Genomic DNA, 23,864 nt, shown 5'->3' on the forward strand with positions numbered 1-23,864 from the left:
AACTGTGATATAACAATTTACCTCGAATTTACTGGGTTGACTAATTATAAAATTAACAATGTTCTACCTCGCTATTGTATGTCGTAATCATATTGATTCTATCAATTATACGCAAGTGGTAAATATAGTTTGCTTCGTTAATAGATGTAACATTATAACATCAACGTTATCACGTGTAATTATCAATGTTATTTGTTTTTTTTTTTTTATTCACGTGTTTCTTTATCTCTTTTCAATTTTCATTATATCACTACAACGCGTCCCTGTATACTCCCGACGATCAATCATCGATCGCGCATAACTTAGAAATTCGATTCGATATGAAATGACCGCTAAAATAGCTGTGCTCCCGCAGTATGTAATATATTCAAATAAACTTGACCGCATGGTGGAACGTCCGTTAACGTATCTTATTCGATCCTTGATCTGCTTATTCGTATAAGTGTACACGATAATCAAGGTAATCAAGAATCCTGAGAAGGTGAAGCTGCACTTAAGTATATACGGAACGACTCGCGTCGCGTTTATAGTGACTGTAAAAGACAATTGTATGAAATATTGACACGCACCAATTAAACGTGGTACGAATAATTCAAAACTCGCACCGGGTCAGGTTTTCCTTTTTTTTTTTTCTTCATTTCTTTGATTCTTTTTTTTTTGTAACAATCGGATCGTTAGATTAGATCGAATGTTGGTAAGCGTTTAATTCGAACCAAGATTCGGATTATTTGGGGTTGATTGATCCTGCATTTCGCAAATTCGCAAGCTCGAAAAAGTTCGTTTCTCCATTCTATTTGCCTTGTAGTCCTTCCAACGAGATTTTTACCCACGATAGACTAATAGTAAAAATATCGTTGGTCGGTATACGTATACTGGATGTCGATGATTGAGGAAGTATTTGAATTATATTAATCTCCCGCACCGGTGCGGAAACCTCATCATATCACGTGGGTAATTATTCAATTATATTTCATTGTCGTTTGATACGCAAAAAATAAAAATAAAAAGAAGAAGAGAAGAGAAAAAAAAAAGATTCGCTTCAACGAACTATCTTTTATTCCTATTTATTCTGAATCAACGACTGCGCGCGATGAGGATACTCTTTCTTTATAAAAAAGAAAAAAGAAAAACGGATAACGACATCGCGCGTGAAAATCAAATTCGCGTAACGCCATTCGGTTGATATTTCTTTTCTTCTCTTTGAATAAAAGAAGTAAGAAAGCACCCGTATCATCATTTGACCCCAAATGTGGCCTGGAGGTCGTTACGACCAGCCTTGAAAGCGAGTAAAGTTCTTTGTGCGAAGGCATCAGGCACCATAATATCCTGATACACGTTCGCATGTAATCATCGTGCGTTGCGCATAAAGAAAATGAAACAAAAAAAAAATGAAACAAAAATTCACATCAAAGTAGACGATCGAGCCCGTCCGAGTAAGTGTTATCACCGTTATTATTATTTCTATATACTTTTGCTTTTTATTCCATCGTGATACACACGTACGGATTTAGAAATTTCGAACAACATGCAACCACCTGGAGATGAGGAAGAACTGCAGCTGATCAACATCCACGTCCTTCGATTCTTTTCTTTTATTCGAACCAGCGGCAATGTCCTGTAATAACGGTCGCTAATTAATGAATAATGGAAAAATAATTATCGAGAAAATTATCAATAAATAATAAGTTATATACTCGTCATTATGAATCAATACGTTAATTATGTGCGTATTACATAGTACATTGTCAGCCGTGTCACCGTTCAGGTATATAATTGCAGGTGCAAATCCACGCGGAAGGTCGAGAATATTTTATGTATATACGTATGTACGTGGACATGGGTATGGGTATGCGGTACCCACACCTATACACGACTCGACGTTATACATGGACAGATAAATGTGCATCAGAGAAGAAGAAATGCGACCTCGCGATGCGAGGCGATCACGCTACAGCGGAGTTGTCCGCTCAAACATTTGAAGGAACAACAATAAGTTACGGAGGACGTTTTTAAAATCGACAAATTATTATCATTCTCATCTGTACTTAAGCGGGCAAAGAAGTGCAGCAAAGTCGTTGAAATTGCGATGCGATTCGTACCGCCCGGAGATTATTGCATGACAAAAGAAAAAAAAAAAAAAAAGAATAGGTGGTAAAGAACAAACTGTGTTAGAGCCTCGGGGCGAACGCCAAGAGCCAACTTATTATACGTTCGCGTAGAGCTTTCACTTCTCTTATGCTCGAGGCAGATAAATCTATCCCTAGAAAAAGGTATCTTGCACCAGGGAAACTTATACGAGCGAATTACAAAGAAAAAAAAAAAAAAACAACCGAGCGTTATATCTGGACACCTGATGGGGTATACGTGAGATCAAATGCTTGCGGTGTGACAATCCGATCTCGAGTTTCGTAGAGCGAACGATATAATCAACCGTTGGAAGAGGTACAGAAAAATCGGTGATCCGTCGGCGTTTCTGGGTGGTGAAAAACACGACGACGACCGTATCGCATCTTACCGTCTACAAATTTGTTGTACTCGTACGCGCTGGTGCACGTGGTGATTTGCAAAGACAAAACTTACATAGTACACGTACGCTACCGCTATATAAGAGACGAAGCGAGTTGCTCATCAGTGATCACACCAAGGTCTTCGAGATCCTCTAACTATTTAAACGTACCGCGTCTTTTCGTAGGGACACACAAGTAGCTCGTTCTTTGGAGTTGAACGTCGGATGATATAACCGATATCCGTTGATTGACCGTGCGTTTATCGAATATCATCACATCTGGTGCGGGTGCGGTGATTCGCTGACGAACAATTTCGAATAATATATATAACAACAACACAATTGTACGCAAAAAATGTGGTTCTCCGTAAATTATGTGGTTTTGTTCACCTTCGTGACGTGCGTTATGCCGAAACTGACATCCGCCAACCCCTACGACCGAATGATGGTCGAGATGAACGACAGGACTCTTTTTATCAGAAGTCTTCCTGGATTTCCGGGGTACAGGAGCGACCTGTACGAGGTTTACATGGAACCCTACCTTTTCGTGAGTACTTTTTACATACGTTTGATCGATTTATATGTATATAGGTATGTCGTTCCTGCGATGCTGGGACAAGAATTGGAAGAGGGGTTGGTTGAATATATATAAAGTTTGCCGTCGTTTTCCATCATCCAGATGAAACAGACATTTTTCGTCGTTGTATGTCAAATATCATGTATAATATAAAACGAGTTGCGCAACGGACAATGGGCCGTGGCAAAAGTATCAATTATTTTTTTTGAAACGTGATATTTCCATCGGTTTATGATATAAAATTAAACACGCTACAGGTATAGACGGTGGGAAATGATCGAATCGAACAGGAATTGAAACAGCGATTTGTAGCCTGAATAAATAATCAGACCTTGTGTGTATGCTTCCAGCGCAAGGATCATGGCTTACCGATGTCTGTAACATAATTATGCCAAAAAATTGTTTTTCGACTTCGGACGGAGCTACGTCACCCGATGCGTCGATCTGCGAGTTTCGAATTTAACTTTGGATAATAATTGTTTTTGAATTCCTCATCTTCGTGACCAATCGCTACTAAAAAAACGAAGAAACATAAAAAAAATTGTAGAAGAATATAGAGTCATGACTACGACACGATGATCGAACATTATCACGGTCAATAAATATGCAGCCGTAAACCCCGTAAACAACGAGTTCAATGATTTAGTGAATTTGTATTAACCCCCGCCTTTCTACTTGCGGCAAAGTTACTACTCGAGACCTTCGCGAGACGACGCCACTTTTTTAAAATACTCTCAGGATTACGTTTCCCACGATTATATTGCCGATGAAATCATCGAAATTCGTTCTTCCGCGATCCCTCGAATATACATGCGTAATTTGATGAATTAATTGCGATTTTAATTCTTCGATTCTAATTTAGATGCGTGTTATATACAAACTCACGTAAATGCTCTTCAACAGCTAGGTTGGCCGAGCGGTCTAAGGCGCCAGATTTAAGCTCTGGTTCCCGTCAGGGAGCGTGGGTTCGAACCCCACACTTAGCAGATGTATATTTTTTTTTTTTTTTATCAAAAAGACCCTCTTTCATAAATATTTTGTCATCCGGAGTTTTGAAAGTCATTTTCCGTTTTTCAGGCCGTAGGTTTGAAGGCCGTGGTGGAGGTCAAATCTCTCTCACCTGACGGTACCCCGACCTCTGGACCCCATGGGGAACTGATGTTGGAACAGCGTCCCGAAGGTGTTAGAATCTCCGGAAAAATTCTGGGATTGACTCCCGGACTCCACGGTCTCCACGTTCATGAAAAAGGGGATTTGAGAAAGGGCTGCGCCTCTGCAGGGCCTCATTTCAACCCCTACATGGTAAAACGAATTCTTAGTATCTAAATTACGCCTAGTTGAATGATTTTCAGGTATTGAGAATAGAAAGAAAATTTGCGTCAATTTTTTCAGGTCAATCATGGAGCGCCAACTGATCCCCTGAGACACGTTGGCGATCTGGGAAATATTGAAGTAGGTCCGGATGGAGTGGCAAATATCGACGGAATGGACCATTATTTGACTCTGATCGGGGTTCGCGGTGCCATAGGAAGAGCTCTCGTTGTTCATGCTAAACCGGATGACTTTGGACGTGGAGGAAATGAAGACAGTTTGAAAACTGGATCCGCAGGGGAACGTGTAGCTTGCGGTGTAATCGGATTTTTGTAGGATATGAAAAGAATATACATATACGAATGTGAATTTGGATCAACAATAAGTGGAACTGAATCGATAAACTGAATTTGTATTGCAATGTTTTTTCTTTTCAATTCAAACCGTTGTATGAATTTAAGAAAATAAATTGTAATATTCGACGATTTATTTATCTGAAAACATTGTCAACATGTACAGATTGAACTTTGAGAACGTTTCACACAACGTTGATGCAGGAGCCATTAAAATTCGAATTTTTCAAGGTAATTGAAAAATGATCACAGGTCCCAAATATAAATATATGATGCGAGTTCAAGTATTTTCTCGAGATGTTGCTTGAATAGCCGAACATTCGAAGATGTAGTGGTCACCGCGTGCTTTCGGTGGGAGTTTTTCTTCGCCCATTTCTTCGAGAGCCAACCGAACTTTCGTCACTATTTCAGGTGGAGATCGACGCCTGAAACCCGGAGCGTCCGGCCTATGATGCATATCATCCTGTCTAGGTACAATCGACGCGCCGAAGGTGTGCGCTTGGAAATGAACTACGAAGAGGTTGAAAAATGAATTTCGAATGAATTATCACCAACTTTTGTCAACCGTTATTTTTTTGGCTGAACAAAAGTTCAGCGGAGACGTTCGTTTTGGGTAAAACCTTAATGAATTACCAGGAACGTCGTGAAGATCGTACTCTGGAATATCTTCTAAATCATCAACGCCGAGGTTATGCCCTCCGCATCTCAAGATAAAATTAAAACAATCAACCATTAATTTCTTCGACGATCTCCACATAATAATACCCTGAACATTTTGAAATTGGTTTCCAGATTTACGCGCATCACATGTTAAGTATATTTGAATCTGGTCAAAATTAGATCGCTAACGATTTTAATTCATTGACGGTTAATAAAATTTACAAATTCAGGGTTAGATAATCAAATGAAATAAACGTCAAGGATGGTCAAGAACATTGAATAAAAAATGAATTTTTTTCCATCTGCAATCGATCTGCAAGCGGCAAATCAGTTGGCGCCCCCTTTGACAGAATTTTCCCGCGTTATTTAATTTCCCGCGCCGCGCCAGCTGAGCAAGTGTAACCGGCTCGTGGCTAACCTCAAAGCTACGGTGACAGCAACGCGTAGAAACGGATTTGCTAGTAGGTATTATGCTACGTTATTAAAGGTTCATATTATTTTAATTCATTATGGCTGGTGAAGACGAGACTGATGAACCGATGGAAATTGAAGCTGAACCATCGACTAGCGGAGTTGTTCAACAAAGTAAATCAAGTCGGAAAAATTCGCATTTGCCATGGTAAGTTCGTAAAAGAAAATAGGGTTAGTGTTTTAGTGTTAGTTATATTTTCTTGGAGTATACAAAACCCACGGGTCGTCATTTCAAACAATTTTGATGTAGGGTTGAAAAATACCGGCCCCAAGTATTTTCTGATATAGTGGGTAATGAGGATACCGTTGCACGACTTGCTATATTTGCTAAAAATGGAAACGCACCAAATATAATAATTGCTGGGCCACCCGGGGTGGGAAAGACTACGACGATCCTTTGTTTAGCCCGAGTTCTTCTTGGCCCATCGTTCAAAGATGCTGTACTCGAGCTCAATGCATCGAATGACAGAGGAATCGAAGTTGTCAGAAACAAGATCAAAATGTTTGCACAGCAAAAGGTAATTGTGTGATGCAACACATTCAATTTGGATTGCAGATTATAACTCTAGTTTTTCTTTGTCATACCTAGGTTACCCTTCCGAAATCAAGGCACAAAATAATCATTCTCGATGAAGCTGATAGTATGACGGATGGTGCTCAACAAGCCCTTCGTAGAACAATGGAAATATACAGTAGCACAACCAGATTTGCATTAGCCTGCAATAACAGCGAAAAAATCATTGAACCCATACAATCAAGATGTGCAATGCTGAGGTATGGGAAGTTATCTGATGCTCAAATCCTGGCTAAAGTAATCGAAGTCTGCCAAAAAGAAAATGTAAGAGAATTTCTGGAATTACGTATGGAGGATATATAGAGGATATTTCAGTTCACAGTCTTTGCATATTTAGTCTTCTTTTTTTCGAGGTCTCATATACAGATGATGGATTAGAAGCAATAATATTCACAGCTCAAGGTGATATGCGACAAGCACTAAACAATCTTCAGTCTACTCACAATGGATTCGGTCACGTGAACGGAGAAAACGTTTTCAAAGTGTGTGATGAACCACATCCTCTTCTTGTTAAAGATATGCTGGAACAATGCTCGCGAGGAAACATCGAGAAATCCTTTGAAGTAATTTTCCTTTATTATCTCACTCTGTGGGACCGAGTTTCTTGAAGAATTTTTTGTCACAAATATCTTCTTCAATCCATAGGTAATGTCGCACTTATGGAAGATGGGATATTCAGCCGAGGATATAATTGGCAACGTATTCAGAGTTTGTAAAAACCTTGAAATCAACGAAAGAAAGAAGCTGGAATTCATCAAGGTTAGTTGTTTGCAGAAAATCTCATCCTCAAATTTTTAGTTCTCAATTACTTGGCTGAAAATATGAATTATTCCAGGAAATTGGCTTGACGCATTTAGGCATCGTAAATGGGTTGAACAGTTTACTCCAGATGCAGAGTCTCTTGGCACGGATGTGTCGAATATCTCGTCAACAATGATCTCCATTTGTATTCTATAAGAGCAATCTCATCGTCACCTAATAAAGTATTTTTTATGCAATCTCCTCATTCCATCATTAATTATCACCTTTACGTTTCCGATAATTCTATAATATCATGTTTTTTTATTACGCTAATAGTATGAAGTCACAAAGAAAAAATATAAGTACATACACTAGATAATATCTAGCATCCAATTTCTACTCGTTACTCACATCTAGAATAAAATATAATCTAAAATTTTCTCTGTCACGTGCTACAAAATTAAACTCTTAACTATAGTACGGTAGAATCAATCCGGCATTATTGACAAAATCGTTCCTGAAAAACTATTAGTTACGACTTCTGAATTAAACAATTACATTTTATGCATCAATGCATTTTGTACAGATTATGGACATTTAGCGAACGTTCCTTTGCATTGCCACTATTAATGTAAACCTAAAATTACGTATTCCCATCTTTTTAGCCCAAGATTTGAGGCCTTCGCAGGTGATCTATTGTTCCACTGATTTTTCGACTTTAATTAACACCACTTCTCCATTGGAACAGATGCCAGCTGGGGTCTAGGTCGTGGGGAAGGCCACCGCAGAGCACTTTGACATGATTCCGCCCGCGACGGAGTTCTAGGTGGTGGCTGCGGTGGCTGATTGGTCATTTGGCTGGGTTGAACAGGTATCTGATCATTACGTTCAGAATGTGATTCTCTTTCCAAGGAATGCGGAGGATCACCACGATAATTTCTCTTGACTGGTTTCCGACTGGGTTCATGCTGCGGAGTTGGAGGTGCGCTTTCTACCGATTGGAGACTGGCTGCTCTATGGAGCGAAAGTCGGAGAGGTTTTTTCGGGGGTGTAGGGCGCGTTCTTGCCTCGTGAGATGAATACATCATAGAAGCGTCCGACTGCTCAGATGTTCTCGACTGGGAATCCTGAAACGAACAGTAAAAAACTTGAATAAGTAAAGCGAAATATTTACGGACGGATATTTTCACGAACGCTTACCTGAAGACGATAGTACGTGGGCTCTGAATCGAACTCTAAAGACTGTAAAGACGGCGCGTTCCTGCGACTCTTGTGTATTTGTTCCATAGCAGATTCGGCGCGCGGCAATCTCCGCTGAACTTGAGAATTCGACGATTGTTTACAATCCAAGCTGGCTGTTGACCTCGCAAGCTGATACCCCTGAGGTCTCTGCCTAGTTTTGTTTTTATGATGTCCGTGATTTCCATCCGACGCAAAATCCATTTCTTTGGAATTACGAGACTCGCTCGTTCGCCGAGGATGATCACCATGTTTCGTCCTCACCGTCGGCAAGCTTTGTCGGAGTTCCGAAGGACTTTTAACTCCCAAACCGGGTAGATTGGCCACCAGCGCAGTGACTTGCGGTCCTTTTTGAAAAACCTACGCGGAAAAAGAAACAATCGTATAAAAACGATATTCGCTTCGCGAATATAATTAAACTGAAATGGTCTTTCACCCCGACCTGGACGTGCTCCTGTCGACTCGGTGGGGGTTCAGCGGGTACCGGAGGTCGCGAAGGTGTAAGAAGGTCTCTGACCTGTTCCTCGAGGTATCCGATTCTGTGGGTGAGTCGAAGATTGTCAGATCTAAGGGTGCGAAGGGCAGCGAGGGATTCTCCTTTTCGAAGGACTACGATCTGCGCCGCATCCGGTGCCACAGCCAGCAACCTGGCTAGATCACTTCTTCCGGCACCCACGACCAGTTTGCCATTCACCTCTAGAATTCTGGACGATAAAAAAAGAGTAAAAATAAATGAGAAGAAGAAATAAGCAAGGTGAAAAAACCACGGAATATCGCTGTGACTGTTCACCGCACATGGACAGGAAACGGGGATCGTTAACTCCGGGGTAATGTCTGAGGAAATACTCGTATGAGAAAATTCATGCATCTGTTCTGCCCTAAATTCAAGGTGAGCTTAGGTATACCTATATGTTTGTGAATTTTCAGCCAATATTTGTGATACAATATTCGTAGCCGAAGTGTGGAGTTTTTCGGGTAAAACAATGGCCGGTCAAGATTTTTTTTCTGGAGCAGAAATATTTTCAACAACTGCGGGGTAATTTAAAGTTTTTCTTCAGAGTAATAACATAAGTACAAGGTACTGTTGTACGTAAAGTTGGGGACGAGGTCGTGCGAACGGTTGGCATGATAGGGCAATTAGTGGGAGCACATGGCGGACTTCCGGTGGCTTCCAGTAACGCTACGGTACACCGACTCCCTGGACCCTGGGAACTCGGGAGCAAAGATTGTTCATTGTTCTTACTTCTTAGCGTTGATAAAATCCGTGACTTATGCCCACACGGATTACCTGAGTAATTTCCTTAGGTAAGAAAGGACCCGGGAGTAACAAACGAAGGGTTCGAGCGTTACAGTCAAGGAAACAAGAGAAAATGGGAATTTTCATTGTATTTAGACTATTCGAAAATTCAAACAAAGCCTGCTCAGAACAGAAGAATTCAAAGAAACTGCCAACCTATCGCCCTTGCAAAGTCCCGATTCTTCAACAGCCCAATCGACGTAAAGTCCGGGTGCGTCGTCCTTCGGCCCGGCACCAAATCTCGGGCTCTTCGGATCGGCGCTGACCTCCAGAGCGTGGACCGTCACCTGCGTAGACCCGGAAATACAACTGAAATATAAAACAAGAAAAATAAAGATAAAAGGTTTCAAACATCCGCAGGTAAACGGGTCGACCTTAATTCCCGGAAAGAGTTGCATTGTGCCGTGGGTCTCACCTGAATATCGTGTGGTTCTTTTGCTTCTCTTGCGTGTCGGCGAGTTCAAGGGCCGCCTGAAGGGCTCGACTCTCTTCTCTAAGAGTCAAAAGCTCCAGTTCTTCCCTCCCTAATCTGTATTCAAGCTCGGCCTGTTGTATCCGGACGTCTATATTGCTAAGAGATTAGGTAAGATTGTAAAATTAAAAAAATATCTCCCCACTTTCTGCCGCTTGATCACGTCATTCAGATTCGTCACAAATCTAACGCTGGGTTATAAGATTTGCCAAAATATTTCCCATACCGGGAATCGAACCCGAGCCTCCTGGGTGAAAGCCAGGTATCCTAGCCACTAGACCATATGGGATGTGATGCTGTGATCCAGAGATTACGTCAACACATATACCACACGTCCCAAACTCGGATAAAAAAATTTAGCAGAAATATTTCCCATACCGGGAATCGAACCCGAGCCTCCTGGGTGAAAGCCAGGTATCCTAGCCACTAGACCATATGGGATGTGATGTTGTGGTCGAAGTGACAGTTTTTGAACATTTTAACGCAAAACTATTTATAGATCCAGTAGATGAGTAGTTTACTCAGCTGAATTACCAACTGGAATGATTTTTTTTTTCTATTTTTTCGAATTTTATATCAAACGACAAATTTGAATTCTTACTCTGTAATATCCAGTCGTTCCAGAGCCAGCTTAAGATTTTTTATAGCCAGCCGCTTGTTATCGGCATCACGACGTAGCCGCTGAAGACGATCTTCGGCTGCTTTGCGGTCCGATTCGGTCAAGGATGGACCATTACGTAAGGATAAACGATTGCTGAGGGTATTGCACAGTTGTCCCTTGAGACTGCAACAAAGTTGATAAATATTTATCTTTATTTATACGCTGCAAGAACGATACGAAACGTATCAATGATTCATTTCACCGTATCGGTCACGCGAGTGCATTCAGGCTAATTGTAAAATATCCGTTACTTTTGTATTATATTTTCTTTGTCACGAAGGGCGATTCGTAGGGCGTCCAATTCCTTTCCAACATCTCGAGCCCGATGTCCAGCCGGAGAAGACGTCACTCCTGTTATACTGCCGCCTTTTTTACGCCGAGGTGTCGTCGACAGGGACACCTCGATACTGGCCATCTGGAATGTGAGCAAAAAAAAAAAAAATATATCGTGTCATTCGTTAACCCGGTTTCCACATAGTTTCAAATACGCCCGGTAAGAACGAGAATTCTCGCAAAGTAGAATAAATTCGGATTTTACACGAATTTATTTAATCCTGAGCAGGAAAATTCCGTCGGTGTACGCTAATTAAATACATTAACTTCGTAATATACACTCTCGCCCGCTGAAGTACAAAGCGAAGGACTGCGTCGAGTTTGTGAGTTTCAAGCCTGCGGCAATATTTCGTTCGTATCATTATATAACTGATACGTACCCAGAGAGTACTCAAGGCATATTAAAGCGTATGGTACCCGCCTAGTAATATCTAACAAATATCCATGATAAATAATCTACATAATTGTGATGAAAATTTATGTCAAGACGTATGATAATACGTATCCAGAGAGTTTACTACGGCGCGGGAGGAATCTGATCTAATTGCCGGTCCCGAGGGGATGTTTATGCAGATTAAGAAACTCCGGAGAGCCTAAATGAATTAACGAGTAGGTACCGTGTAAATTATCAATATGTTCGAATATATCTTTTAACACAATGACCATTCCGTCGATGAATATAAACTTCGCTCGTCTCATTTTTAAACGGTTAAAAATTTTCATCGCTTTGATCTCCGCAATTCACGCTAAGGTTCTTTTCTCTTTTCCATTTTTTACTCATCTTTTTTTTTTCTTCACCTCGTTATTTCTTATCGAGTTTAAAAGTTCAAAGAACCTCTTACACGGGCAGGACATGAACGGGGGTTAAAATATTTCCCGTTATACTAGTTTTCGCTCGAAATTCGCCAGCGAAAGATCATTTTTGTCAGTAATATTCCACTACATCTTACGATGTTAAAACGCGATATCAGTAGACTCTCGCATTCTCTGCTCTGCACGAGTGAAAGATGGCGTCTGAATTTGACCCTTGAGAAAACCGTAGCCTGGAGTCTCATACCTTTTAGGGGACAGACGTACGTACGTGTAAGAATAAAGCGGTAAGGAAAAGTACACGTGAGAATGATAACGAAAAATAAAAAAAAAGAGGAAAAAAAAAATCAAACGCCGACGAAAGAAATTCGGAATAAAATGGCTTAAACTAGGAGATCAGTCGGAACATCCCGGTGAAGATTTATGATGAAAATATAAGCCCAGCTCTCCGTGGATGTTTATATACATGTACAGAGTTTATGGACAAATTCGTTCGGACTTGAGTTATGGGTTATACGCGCTATGCCCCGTGGGATGCGTTCAGAGTCCTGTTGCGTAATAATTCAACCACGTCCCGTGCAACGACCAGTCATTTTTTGAGGACATCCGGTCCGTCCAGTCGTATTTATCCGAATCGAAAAAAAAAAATAAAAAAAAAATACGAAAATTGGAAATACGTTGCGATGTGTGGAATATCCCTTTGGTACATATTGTATATACGCGCCTTGTACAAAACAAATTAATAATAAATTATCCAGAAGAGAACCTGATTCGCTGATCGGAAGGGGCATCACACACACACGCATCGTAAACATTACGGAGGTGCAGCGTGAGGATCTTTGGTAATAAATTTGATATTCTATTATGTAAGTAGAATTTGATTTACGTCGATTACGACGCAACGTGTTCGCCGTAATATCAAATATGACCCTTATTCGACACCGTATACGTCTATACAGATGCGAGTGACGCGATATAGAAGGTATTGTAGTCCTGCAGGCTTGAACTGGGCGGCTTCTTTGACCTGAACCCGACCCAAATTTCTAACCGCTCGTACCGTGTAAGAAGAGGGTTTGAACGGTCTTAAGACCTCCGAACAGACCCTATAACTTTCAGATGTGGTAGCTTTGAATTTTGACTCTCCAAGACGGAAATTATACGCGAACGTCGAGAACATTCGTACCACCTATAGATGGGACTATTGAGTGCGCAAAGACCGATGGATTAATTAGTAGCTTCTGCCGATGCCAGCTCATTATTTGCCGCTGTCAAGTAAAAACGCAGCTTTTAGTGCGCGCTCGGGGGTTTAGAGAGTCATGGGAAACTAGCACTCCCTACTTCGGTATTCTTCAATCCCTGAAGTTCTCAGACAGTGCGCGGGTGTTATTATGATACGTACCTATAGGTATAGAGGATTACGACGTAACAACGAAGGGTTAGGGAATTAGTGATCTCTGGCAAAGTCCTTTAATATTATTTGGAAACTTTAATCAAACTTTGATTTCCTCAAATAATTTTTTTTTCGTTCCGTTTTTTTTTTCATTTTCTCATAAACATCCTGCGAGTGCAACTCGACGCAATCTCATCAGCGGCAGTAGCGACAGCGGTGCGAACATTTTACTTTTGTGCTTAAAATATTCTCGTTAGATAATATCCTCAAGTTTTTACATCCCGTAGATTCCTTTGGCAGGGTTGCGGGATATTCTGTCTCAGAGATGGATAATCAACGGAGATTTACGGCCCGCTTCTCCGTCGGATGGGGTCAAGGCAGTCGTCCTGATCCCTGGCAAAAGATGCGCATCTTATGCAGTCGACGACGCGGCGCGACTACGCGACGCGGAAGAAAATTACGAAAGTATCGCCGTATTGGCGGTGCTGGAAAAAATTAAATTTCTCAAGCCAGAAAAGAGGTAGAGAAATAAAAAAAAAAAAAAAAATGGAATCTCGCGTGAGTAAATGCGTTGCTTGTCTTCATTTTTTATTATTATCAACACACTTTTGACAAACCGTCGCAACAGCTGAGCGGCCTCGGGACGATATAATTCGGTTTAAAATTGTTTGATCCTAATTTCCGCACCTAAATGGAAAAAAGTAAAGAAAAAAAAAAAAACGAACCGTATCGTGAGAGAAGAAACTGGAGGGACGAAACGAAATAAGATAAAAAAAGGAGGGGAAAAAAAAATACGATTCGAGATAATTATTGTATTATACGCGGGTATATAAATAATTCCGGAGTAGTCTGGAGGAACAGAGATTGGAATCGGTGTGATTTTATTTCGTTACACTCCGTGAGTTTCTGGTTTTATGTATACACATACAGTCTCGTATGTACGTACCTACGGTACCTATACCCAGAGTTACGTTGCCACGCGATAAACGCACGTGCGTAGAATCTCAATACACACGAATTGTACACACCGGTATACATTCGATGTAATTTAATGTCTGAATAAATCTTTAAGCGCACGTTTCTATCTGCTGAGAAATTGAAACTGCACTACCGCCATTGTTTGACTAAACTAAAAACGAAACAATTAAACCGACAATCAGTCCGGAATCCGAATCAGACGTGTAGACGTTAGAATTCTTTTTTCGTTCTTATAACACAATTCTCACGAAATATATAAACTATACCTAATTATATTCAAACAAATTAGTTTCTTGATTTTTTTTTTTTCGTTTACTCTCATCTCCGTTAAATTTGTACTTTGTTAAGAGTCACTCTCATTTGCGTTATAGTTTATTTATTTTACCGCGAAAACAACGTTTAGTTGATACAATAGATCCGGCAAAAATTGTTCAACGCAGTAAGAAGAGAAAAAAAACTTCTAACAATTAAATAAAAAAAATACCACGAAGATTTTTACGTGCCCATTAATTACTGGTATTTTTTATTTCGTTGGGTTCGTTTTTTTTTTTTTTCTTATTCAACACCGGCGAACAGATTAATAAAACCGCTACAATTACGCGCGGTTATACAGCTACGGTATAATAATATAAAGTACCGGTCAATTCTTTTAATTTAATCTTGAATCAGGTTAATTATTTTTAATAGAAACTCAGACGATGTGTAATTCATTAAAATTGTCAGAGCGAAGTCGGAGCGATAGGTATATTTTTAGAATCATGAAAAAAGAATACCTCTTCAAGTTAGCTACCAAAAATTTTTTCATACTCGATATCCAATCATCCCTTCATCCGTCGTACGTCGGCCAATTAACCCGGCCCAAAGATCGCGGTCGTTTGAATAATTTGAATAACTCAGAGGTATGAGAAATTCAACCCCCTCGACAATTTCGATTCGTTGAAGTATAATTACAAAAATATGTATAAATGTAAAATCTGAGATAAAGCCTGATATACATATTATATTCATCCCGAGGGATCGCAGGTGGTAAGGATATCTTCGTGAGTTTGAGATAAAACTTCATAGTTTTATCGGAACGAAATACTCAGTTTTCTCCAACGTCTACGGGGACGAATGAAATTCCCATGCCACCCGAAAAATAACTATTTCTTTCAAATTTTTGTTGCAAGATCGAAGACCGCGGCATCTGCCCAACGATTAGCGCATTCTTCACTCAGAGCCCCGAGGCTGGAGGCCGAGGCTTCCAAAATGTCTGAAATTCTTCGATCGTCTGCATCTTACGTCCGCGTGGCTAGGGAATGTTTGAAAAAAAAAAAAACGAAGACGAAAAAATTTGGTATCTCCACGTCCGGTGAACGCGTTTTCCGGCTTTCCCTACCGAATGAAAAATGATTTTTCATTCGGCGGGTCCTGGAAAGCTCGGAGGGCAGAACTGGCGGATGTTGAGACTGAAAAGGGCCAGGTTGGCACCACCGTCCAGACAGGAAAGGTCAGTGACTTCTACCGCGGACTTACAATCTCCCGGGGCAGATCTGTCTACGTTCCGAGGAGTGCACCAAGGGCGTACAATAACCCAACTCGGAGTCAACTTCTTACCCGATTCCCCAGGACCTCTTCAATTTTCTAAAGCAAACTCGGAGCGTTCGAACGACCGCTTCGTTGGATCAACGATCGAGAGAAGTGTAAGCGGGTACGGGCTGCTGCTCACCGAAAAAAGTAAGAAATAGGGTGTTCCTGACGCGTTGTCGTTGAAATTGATATACCGCGCTAACGAAAAACCGTCGAATCGCCGATCTCTTCATCCTTCGAGGCACCGAAGAGAGACGCGACGATTACCGAACCGACGAAAGATTTTAATTACGTCCCGTTCGAGATGAAGGAGAGAAAAAAGAAAGAAAAACAAAAAACAAAGAAAAGAAAAGGAACTGACGACAAACGAGCAAAATAAGAGCACGAAATTTAACGAAAAATCAATTGCTGCGCCATTGGAGGGACCCGATTTCGGGCGTGGGGCGGTTTTAATGGGTCTCGAGCGAGCCCCGAGTCGGGCCCAAAAGATCGGCGTTTTGGTCCACGCATCTGCATATAAATCACTGGTCGGACAGCCCGTGTGTAGCCAGAGGCCGAATACGTCGAGGCCCCCGATAACCGCCGAGCATCGCCTCGGGCTTCTGCGTCGCGGGTACAAGAAAATTAAATAAAATAATAAATAAATAAACAAGGGCGCAACCGCCGGTGCAGAAAAACTTTTGAAGGAGATGACGATTCCGTTCGTTTCGAATTCGCTTTCAAAACCCGTAGCGGCGGGTGTCTTGGAAATACTTTTTTTTTTTGCCACCCGACAATGAATCATCGTTCGGTGAATCGCAGCTGGTTGTTTTCTCTCGATCGCAATAAAGCGAAACGTGAATGTTTGTCGGACGTCTTGAGACGCCGCGGATGTAACAAGATTTTTGCCGTTATCGGTTTCTCTCGCCCCGGGGATGCGAACCCGTTCAAACGTTACGAGATATATGTATACGTACAAGTAATTTTCAACTACTTCCGTATTACCGCAAGGGAGTCGGGGATCGGGACCGAAGGTTGTTCGCGAATCGTGTACACCTGTTTTGAATTTCAAAAACCCGGAGATCGCCGGTGTATCGTTAAAATGTTTTCGAAGTTTTTCGGCTCTTACCTTGGCCTCCAGAGTCTCCAACTGCGCCATTCTCGGCTCGAGGAACTGCTGTTGCTGCTGAGTGTTGCCCGAAATTCCGGTGTTCAAAGCAGTCTGGAAAAAAAATCGAACGTACAACTGTGTGATAAATTGATTTTTTTCCATTAAATTCAATCGAAACGCCGATGATACGCTGATAATTACGCTCCGCGTTTATCGCAATAGAAAATACAAAGTTTGGGTGTATATAGATTTATACGATATAAGAACTCGACGCTCCCTGCGTAATCCTATATCTCTGACTCCGGGCACGAAATCGGTTTGAAAATGCAGGTACACGGGAGAGACGTACCTACGGATCCGGGACTGCGTGGGTGGTTTTATTTCCCGCCCCGTACACGGATTTATATTCGCCAATATAACCGGCGGAAGGTTAAGCCGCGGCGCAACGCGCCACGATTTCGATTAACCGGTCACGACGACGACACCTCGTACTCCTCAAGGTCTCTTCCGACTCGCTTTATTCTCGTAGTCTTTTTTCTTTCGGAAGTGATTTTTTTCCTACTTATTGTCAGCAGTTTCATCCTCGTCAAGTTTTTGGAAGTTCGCGTGGCGGTTTAATTTATGCATATCGCGTATATATGTATACGTATATATGTATACAATTTGTGCGAAGTTTGCGAGCAACTTCCGCAACTGTATATACATATAACTTCAGCTGGTTTCTTCGAATAAAATCCAGAGCGAAATCTTTTTATACGTTTTCTGAATTCGGTTTTGTTTCATTTTATTCAATTTTTATTCCACGCTATATCTAACCTCCGCAAAAGTAATTTCGATTCCCCGCAAGCACGCGATCTCATCAACGTACTTCAGTTTCAGCTTATTTATTTCACGGACTTTTGCACTTGTTAGGAGTAAGTCCTCATTATACGTTACATGCATATATTTACTCTACTCCCGTTGCCGCGTAAATAAATTAACCATCCATAATATCTGTCTTTGCGTGCCGATCGTATAATTGCCCACGGAAAAGTCGTGTAGCTCGCCGGTTATTCGTTTATATCTCATTTACCGAAATCACCAACGGTGCCGCCGATATTCCGTCTCTCGCGGCTCCGCGTAATCGCGACGATTACAAATCGGTCGCGCTACTTCGTACACGAGGTTACTATTTTGCACCTCTTGTAATTGCTCCCTTGTCTTTTTTTTTTCCTCCTTTTCTTCTCTCTCGATATTTTTTTAACTTCCATTTCGTTTTCGAATGTAACGGCGTTCCCGTTATCGCGCTGCTCGTGTATTACGTACGACGCGTGTTTCGAGGGAATCTCGGTGCGGTACACGAGGTGGTTACACTTGACGTTACGAGACGGACGGATGCAGGTGAGCAACGGAACGAGAAATACGGGTGTGGGGTACGTGCGGCATTCTCTACGGTTTTTGCAAACCCGTATCAATTCGCCGATCTTCTTCGGGCGCGTACGTGGAACGCGACCAGCTGACGACGTGGGCTTCGGGAGGAGGCGGCGGGTCGCTGCTTTGCAGCTCTCTCGAAGAAGTAATTACCGGTCCTGCCGCCGCCGCGAGTAAGAAAATAAATAACTGAAGGAAAAAAAAAAAAAAAAAAAAACACCGAAAGATCCCTCGTAACGGAGACCGCGCGAAGCGGAGGAAGACGACGAACAAGAATACTTCCGCCCTTCGCCGGTTTGTCTCCGCCGTATCGGACGAGGTGTAACGTGTGTATAATTAACACGCCATCGATAGCTAAAAAAATCTCCGCAAGTGAAACGCGTACCACCTGATACGTTTAAAAAATGGCATCCTGTATGTAGAGAGAGAATGAGAAGAGCGGGATCGCGTACCTGTATACGAGAATAGTGTGAAAAAAAATTAAACAAGACGCTCGGAAGAGAAAACAAAAAAAAAATCTACTACAACAAAGTGCGGAGAATTTAAGATACCCTCGCACACCGATCGGTATAAATTCGCAACGTGATACCCGGCTACGGTCCGCGCCGCTCTGCTCCTCCCGCAGTTACCGCAGGAAGAGAGGATGTATTTTATTTAATACACGAAGCAGCTGGTATTATAACTATGTATACATATACGCACCACGTACTTATCGTATACGTAACGCGTGTACGTGAAATCGCTGCGGCACCACACGACGATGAACAAAGAATACCCACCGCCCGGCCCGGTGTAGGAGAAGAATGTAGACCGATACGTGATATATACGTTACACGCGAAATGAAGACGCATTTATTCGCAAAGGGGTAATACCCAGCTAGATATCACCGGATTCCGCGAGAACCGGAAGAGCGTAGCTCGGAAAGGTAAACAAAATATGGCGTGGGTCACACCCCTCTTCGGGGATAAACGGGGGCAGGGGATACGGGAAACACGGGGAACGGGGAACGGGCGCAAAACATTTCTCGACTGCATCGCCGCAGGGTCGAAAGGTGTACCGTCGTGTTGCGATTGCGTAGCGTGGGTAGAATAATTCTTCAGACCTCTGCACCAGACGTACGTACGTACGTACGTACGTATCGCGTCTGTATTTTATATGAGGGAAATATTTTTAGAAAATGTTATCGTCTATCTCTCTCTCTCTCTCTCTCTCTCTCTCTCTCTCTCTCGTCGTCTCTCCCGTAGTACAGCCTAGGGGATTTTTATCAACTCCCGGCGGTGTTTCACAAACGCCGCGCCGCCGTTTACAACGACGGAAAATTCGTCGAATGTCCCCCGAACATCAATCGCCGTATAACGACGAAGAGAAACGACGTCGCGGGCTCACGTACACGATGAAAATTCTAACGAGGATATTTCTGGTGAAATAGCTTCTGATTTACGGTTCAATTTGCGATAATACCGAGTCGGTGTGTATACCTTAGTTTTACTACAATGAAAACTGCCCCGTAATTATCTTCGAATTACCTAACGGTACGAACGGTTTCGCGCAAACTATGCGAAGAGTTATTCATATATGAGCGTACGGTGTACGGTGTTAGCGTCTCTCGGTCCAGTTACCGCGCTTCTTGCAAAAAGTATATATCGCTGATGTTCTTCGCTTATTTTCTTCACGTTTTTTTGCGATAACGCGGAATAATTTCGAAACTGTTAAAAAAAGGAGAGAAGGAAACCGATGCGATGTGGGGTGTTTTTACTCTTATCGAAGTAAATTTTCGAAAAATTTTCAAATGCAAATATCTTCCCAACAGTTTCTTGACCTCGTCATTCACGCCGGCACCTAAGCAGCGGTCTGTAGATATGCATATTATCCGTTTATAATTGCCTCGCAACTCTTCAGTTGAATAATTATAACGGTATAAGTAAAAGCTGCGCAGAAGCTTTTGTATCATACATATTTATGTACGTATATAAATATTATATCTAGTGAGAGATCCCGCCGTTTAAAAGTTCAACGCAAACGAAGCTTTCGAGACTCCCGTCAAACTTATCGTCGACTTAAATTCCTCGCCACCGACAGGAGCAGCTCAATACCGGAGGATAAAATCGCTGCAAACGGCGATACGTACGGCTATCGCCCTTTCAAAAACTCTCCTTTGGAATCGAATTACGCAAATACACAAAACGATCGCGTCGCGGCTGCGGACCGGTGATAAATTTACTTGAAAAGACTCGAATCGAGGTGTGCGTAAGTAGTAGTCAGTCGTTGGAGCAGGTCGCTCCTGCAGACGTGCGACTAATTTTTTATCTCGATCGCAAATCCTATTTTTCCTCTCCTTTGTGAAGCCTTCATTTTTTCGTCGTCTCATAGCGTTGGAAAAATTGAGGCGATCATCCTGTACGAATCCGATTAAAAACGTCTCGCTGCGGTCGACCGCGAACGCGCTCGTTTCGGAAGGACGTCGTCGCCGATTCCGTTTCGATATTCGAAAAGATCGTTGGTATTTTTATCGAGCGGACGATAACTAACAATAAGAGCGAACGCACGCGGCAATTATCCGCGGAACGCGCAACGCGCTAGGGAGCGAATTGCTCTCGACCGTCCGCTCTTCTTTCCAAATTCTTTTACGAGCCGGTGCACATTCTCACAGCGAGTATTATACAATACGGCGTTGTCGCTAATCGTGAATTCAAGAATACCTGCACCAGACATTCTTACATTCTTTAATTATATCGTCCTTTTTTTTTTTTTGTTTCGTCGTTTCGATTACAGCCTGCAGAGTCGGTGTAATCCCTATTCTCTCTCTGGAGGCTGAACGATGAGCTGAGAGTGGATCGAAAATAATGCAGAAAACCGGATAATATATGGAAGATAATGATCGGAATGAAAGACGGAAATAAAAATTGAGGGAAGAAGAAGAAGAAGAAGAATAAGAATAAGAAAAAGTGGAAACGACGTAGTCTCAAACAATCTTGGTTCTATATTTTCAGGTAAGTGGTCAGTAGATCCTAAAGACTTTAGTGCTCCGAGGGTAAAGGAGAAGTGAAGAGATAAGACCTGTATTATTCACGAACCCGTCTAGGTCTCGGGTAAATTGAACCCCGCACTATTTTAATGCTATTCAAGATCATCTGCGTGCATAGCTCTGTATACTTACAACGAAGAATGTAAAGTACGAGTGAATAGCACGTGCGAGTTGATCTCATCGCCGAGACTTTCGTCCGTTTTTCAAGACTACAGGCGAAAAGATCTGAAAATGACCACACGATTTTTCATTCGATTTGATCGATAGAATTTTGAAAATCGGAGCTCTCGTCTTCGAAATTATACACGGAATCTGGTCTGCTTCTTTTTTTCTATGGATTTGCAGGAACTTTGATTTGATCGTAAAATATTGCTTGCACGCGGGACAGTGTGCGCGATGTAACCACATGGTGCATGGATCGCAGTTGACCGCATCGATGTTACGTAATATGTGGGACGTCCGACTTCGATGGATAAGGTGCATCGCCATCATTGCACTTATTTTCTGGGCGATATCGCTGGTAGAGCGTTCGGAAACCCCGCGTATACAAGAGCCCTGTTACATTATGTCGAATTTTATACGGAGTTCTTCTTATCGAACTTGACATATACCTAGTACTATGTATTTACATACATACAACCCTCTCTTATTTCCAATACACGGCGACGACTGACGTGCATCTAATATGCGCGACCGACCCACCCATATCAAAACGTACGAACCGTAATATCTGCACTGTACGAGATGGAAGGAAAGTAAAAAGGAGAAAAAAAAGAAAACATGCTAGACCGTCTTCGGATTATACTGTCCATCGAAATTTCGCCGTACACTACAGGCGGAAGATATAAGAATATCTGGGTTGGTGAGAACCTTTCGATTTTTATCCATTTATTTATTTCGTTCTTTTTCCTCCATCTCTGAAATTTTTTAGTATATATTTGACACACACGTTTTTGATCGTTTCGAAATTTATGAAAACTTATAAAAAAAAAATCCAAGGACGATACAGTTCTCTCCTATTCTTTTCGATTGTGTTCGTTTATAAAGTGGCGAAATTTTGGTTTTCTTTTTTTATTGTTTTTCTACAATTTTATACTCACAAGAGATATCGAACGCTGTTGTAACTTTATGTCCAAATCTTCTTTATCGTCACCGCAGTCGGTTGTGTATAAAAGAACGCTTTTCTTTGATCCCCTGGAACAAACGCCTGGAACAAAATCGGGCACGTGAACTTCTCGACTTTTCTTCTATCCCTGTACTCCTTTCGACTTCGTGGGTAGGTATATAGTAAAATTTGATTCCGACCTGAGCGTCTTCCCATTCCGGTTAAAAGTACGGTGATTTTCTTTAGCCGTCGATTCAGCCGCGCAACACCGATTTGAAGACGATATCATCACGTCGAATTGACGAGCGTCCTGGTCCGCGAATCGCAGTCCAGGAGGGTCATCGGGCCGGCGAATGTCATCGGAAATGATAAAGGACCTTCCTGAAAGAAGAAGAAGAGAAAAGAAAATAATCATCAAAATAAAATCAAATCGATTCGTATTACGGAGATAGAGGCGGCGTACGGGTACATGATTATACATTTGACTGCACATATTTATTGCATATAACTTAAACTCCGCTTCCTATCACGTTGAAAAGTGGATGACGTATGGTATTATCTAGCAAGTGACGTGTTCCGCGGTGTACGTACTTTAATTCTATAGAATTACAGTATCTTATATTATTGAGTTAAACTCGGTGCATATATAGAGATTAATAATTATATCCCTTATAGCTGTTTTAAAACAAGCTTCAGACAGGACTCGATTATATAAATGCACACCTTATGTGTATACATATATAGAAGGTACGGTAGAGAAGTACGAGCTAGGTATATATATATATATGTACATATAAAATGGCTAATTGCATGCGCAACAATTTGTTGCCGACAATAATATGAGCCAAGAGGATATGCCTGGGAAACGCACCCACGCTATACTGCGATATCATTTTATATCCCTACCATATAGACACACGCACACAGACACACAAAATGCTTATACGTAGTATAAATCTTATCTAGTTGCTCTCCATCTCAACGACACCATAGGTGTTCCAAAAGGTCAAAACCGGGGCAGAGCTGATTGCCTTCCATATAAAATCGTTGTACCGTTAACTGCATAATTATACCGATATCATAACGTTTATTAATTATGTGCTCTCGTTAAAAGGAGCGCGGGCGTTGAATGAAATGAGCGAATGAAGAAAGGCTGCAGGTCGTGCGCGGGCTAAATTTTTAACGGATCTCGATCTTGAATTACGTAGATGGTTGTAAAACATCGTTCGCGAATCGCGTGATAATCTCTTCGATTTTTTTTTTTCTTTGAAATTCACAATTTTGGCGAACG

General features: G+C 41.7%; 4 protein-coding genes, 1 long non-coding RNA gene and 3 other non-coding genes across 10 annotated transcripts; 4 read left to right on the top strand and 4 right to left on the bottom strand.

Moving 5' to 3' along the window:
• The first annotated feature begins 1,923 nt into the window (after positions 1-1,923).
• LOC105683566 (superoxide dismutase [Cu-Zn]-like) lies at positions 1,924-4,879 on the top strand. The gene is made up of 3 exons (XM_012396249.3): positions 1,924-3,053; positions 4,161-4,385; positions 4,476-4,879. The coding sequence occupies exons 1-3, from the start codon at positions 2,862-2,864 to the stop codon at positions 4,728-4,730; spliced, it is 672 nt and encodes a 223-aa protein (XP_012251672.2). The 5' UTR covers positions 1,924-2,861; the 3' UTR covers positions 4,731-4,879.
• On the top strand, positions 3,986-4,069 carry Trnal-uaa. The gene has a single exon. It is a non-coding gene; the product is annotated as a tRNA-Leu (tRNA).
• Positions 4,880-5,025: 146 nt separating the features above from the next.
• Positions 5,026-5,755, bottom strand: LOC105683572. The gene is made up of 2 exons (XM_012396254.3): positions 5,381-5,755; positions 5,026-5,257 (listed from the first exon to the last, which is right to left on the bottom strand). The coding sequence occupies exons 1-2, from the start codon at positions 5,502-5,504 to the stop codon at positions 5,028-5,030; spliced, it is 354 nt and encodes a 117-aa protein (XP_012251677.1). The 5' UTR covers positions 5,505-5,755; the 3' UTR covers positions 5,026-5,027.
• Positions 5,756-5,794: 39 nt separating this feature from the next.
• LOC105683569 (replication factor C subunit 2) lies at positions 5,795-7,450 on the top strand. The gene is made up of 6 exons (XM_012396252.3): positions 5,795-6,026; positions 6,129-6,396; positions 6,468-6,716; positions 6,806-7,015; positions 7,098-7,211; positions 7,288-7,450. Exons 1-6 carry the CDS (start codon positions 5,917-5,919, stop codon positions 7,387-7,389), a joined length of 1,053 nt encoding a protein of 350 aa, XP_012251675.2. The 5' UTR covers positions 5,795-5,916; the 3' UTR covers positions 7,390-7,450.
• Positions 7,451-7,491: 41 nt separating this feature from the next.
• Positions 7,492-22,915, bottom strand: LOC105683564. Of its 3 annotated transcripts, XM_020850981.2 has the most exons (10): positions 22,774-22,915; positions 22,569-22,675; positions 17,051-17,143; positions 11,114-11,277; positions 10,803-10,985; positions 10,145-10,300; positions 9,886-10,038; positions 8,875-9,136; positions 8,394-8,792; positions 7,492-8,320 (listed from the first exon to the last, which is right to left on the bottom strand). In XM_020850981.2, the coding sequence occupies exons 1-10, from the start codon at positions 22,787-22,789 to the stop codon at positions 7,916-7,918; spliced, it is 1,938 nt and encodes a 645-aa protein (XP_020706640.1). In that variant the 5' UTR covers positions 22,790-22,915; the 3' UTR covers positions 7,492-7,915. The 3 variants fall into 3 exon arrangements, with proteins under 3 accessions (XP_020706640.1, XP_048508615.1, XP_048508616.1); XM_048652658.1 differs by lacking the exons at positions 22,569-22,675; positions 22,774-22,915 and adding an exon at positions 17,849-18,219; XM_048652659.1 differs by lacking the exons at positions 22,569-22,675; positions 22,774-22,915 and adding an exon at positions 17,382-17,722.
• On the bottom strand, positions 10,419-10,490 carry Trnae-uuc. Its single transcript has one exon. It is a non-coding gene; the product is annotated as a tRNA-Glu (tRNA).
• On the bottom strand, positions 10,571-10,642 carry Trnae-uuc. The gene has a single exon. It is a non-coding gene; the product is annotated as a tRNA-Glu (tRNA).
• Positions 10,811-13,914, top strand: LOC125500295. Its single transcript, XR_007277602.1, has 3 exons — positions 10,811-10,938; positions 11,143-11,284; positions 13,683-13,914. It is a non-coding gene; the product is annotated as an uncharacterized LOC125500295 (long non-coding RNA).
• Positions 22,916-23,864: the final 949 nt, after the last annotated feature.

This window comes from Athalia rosae, chromosome 3, assembly GCF_917208135.1.
Source record: "Athalia rosae chromosome 3, iyAthRosa1.1, whole genome shotgun sequence".
NCBI classification, from domain to species: Eukaryota; Metazoa; Arthropoda; class Insecta; order Hymenoptera; family Athaliidae; genus Athalia; species Athalia rosae.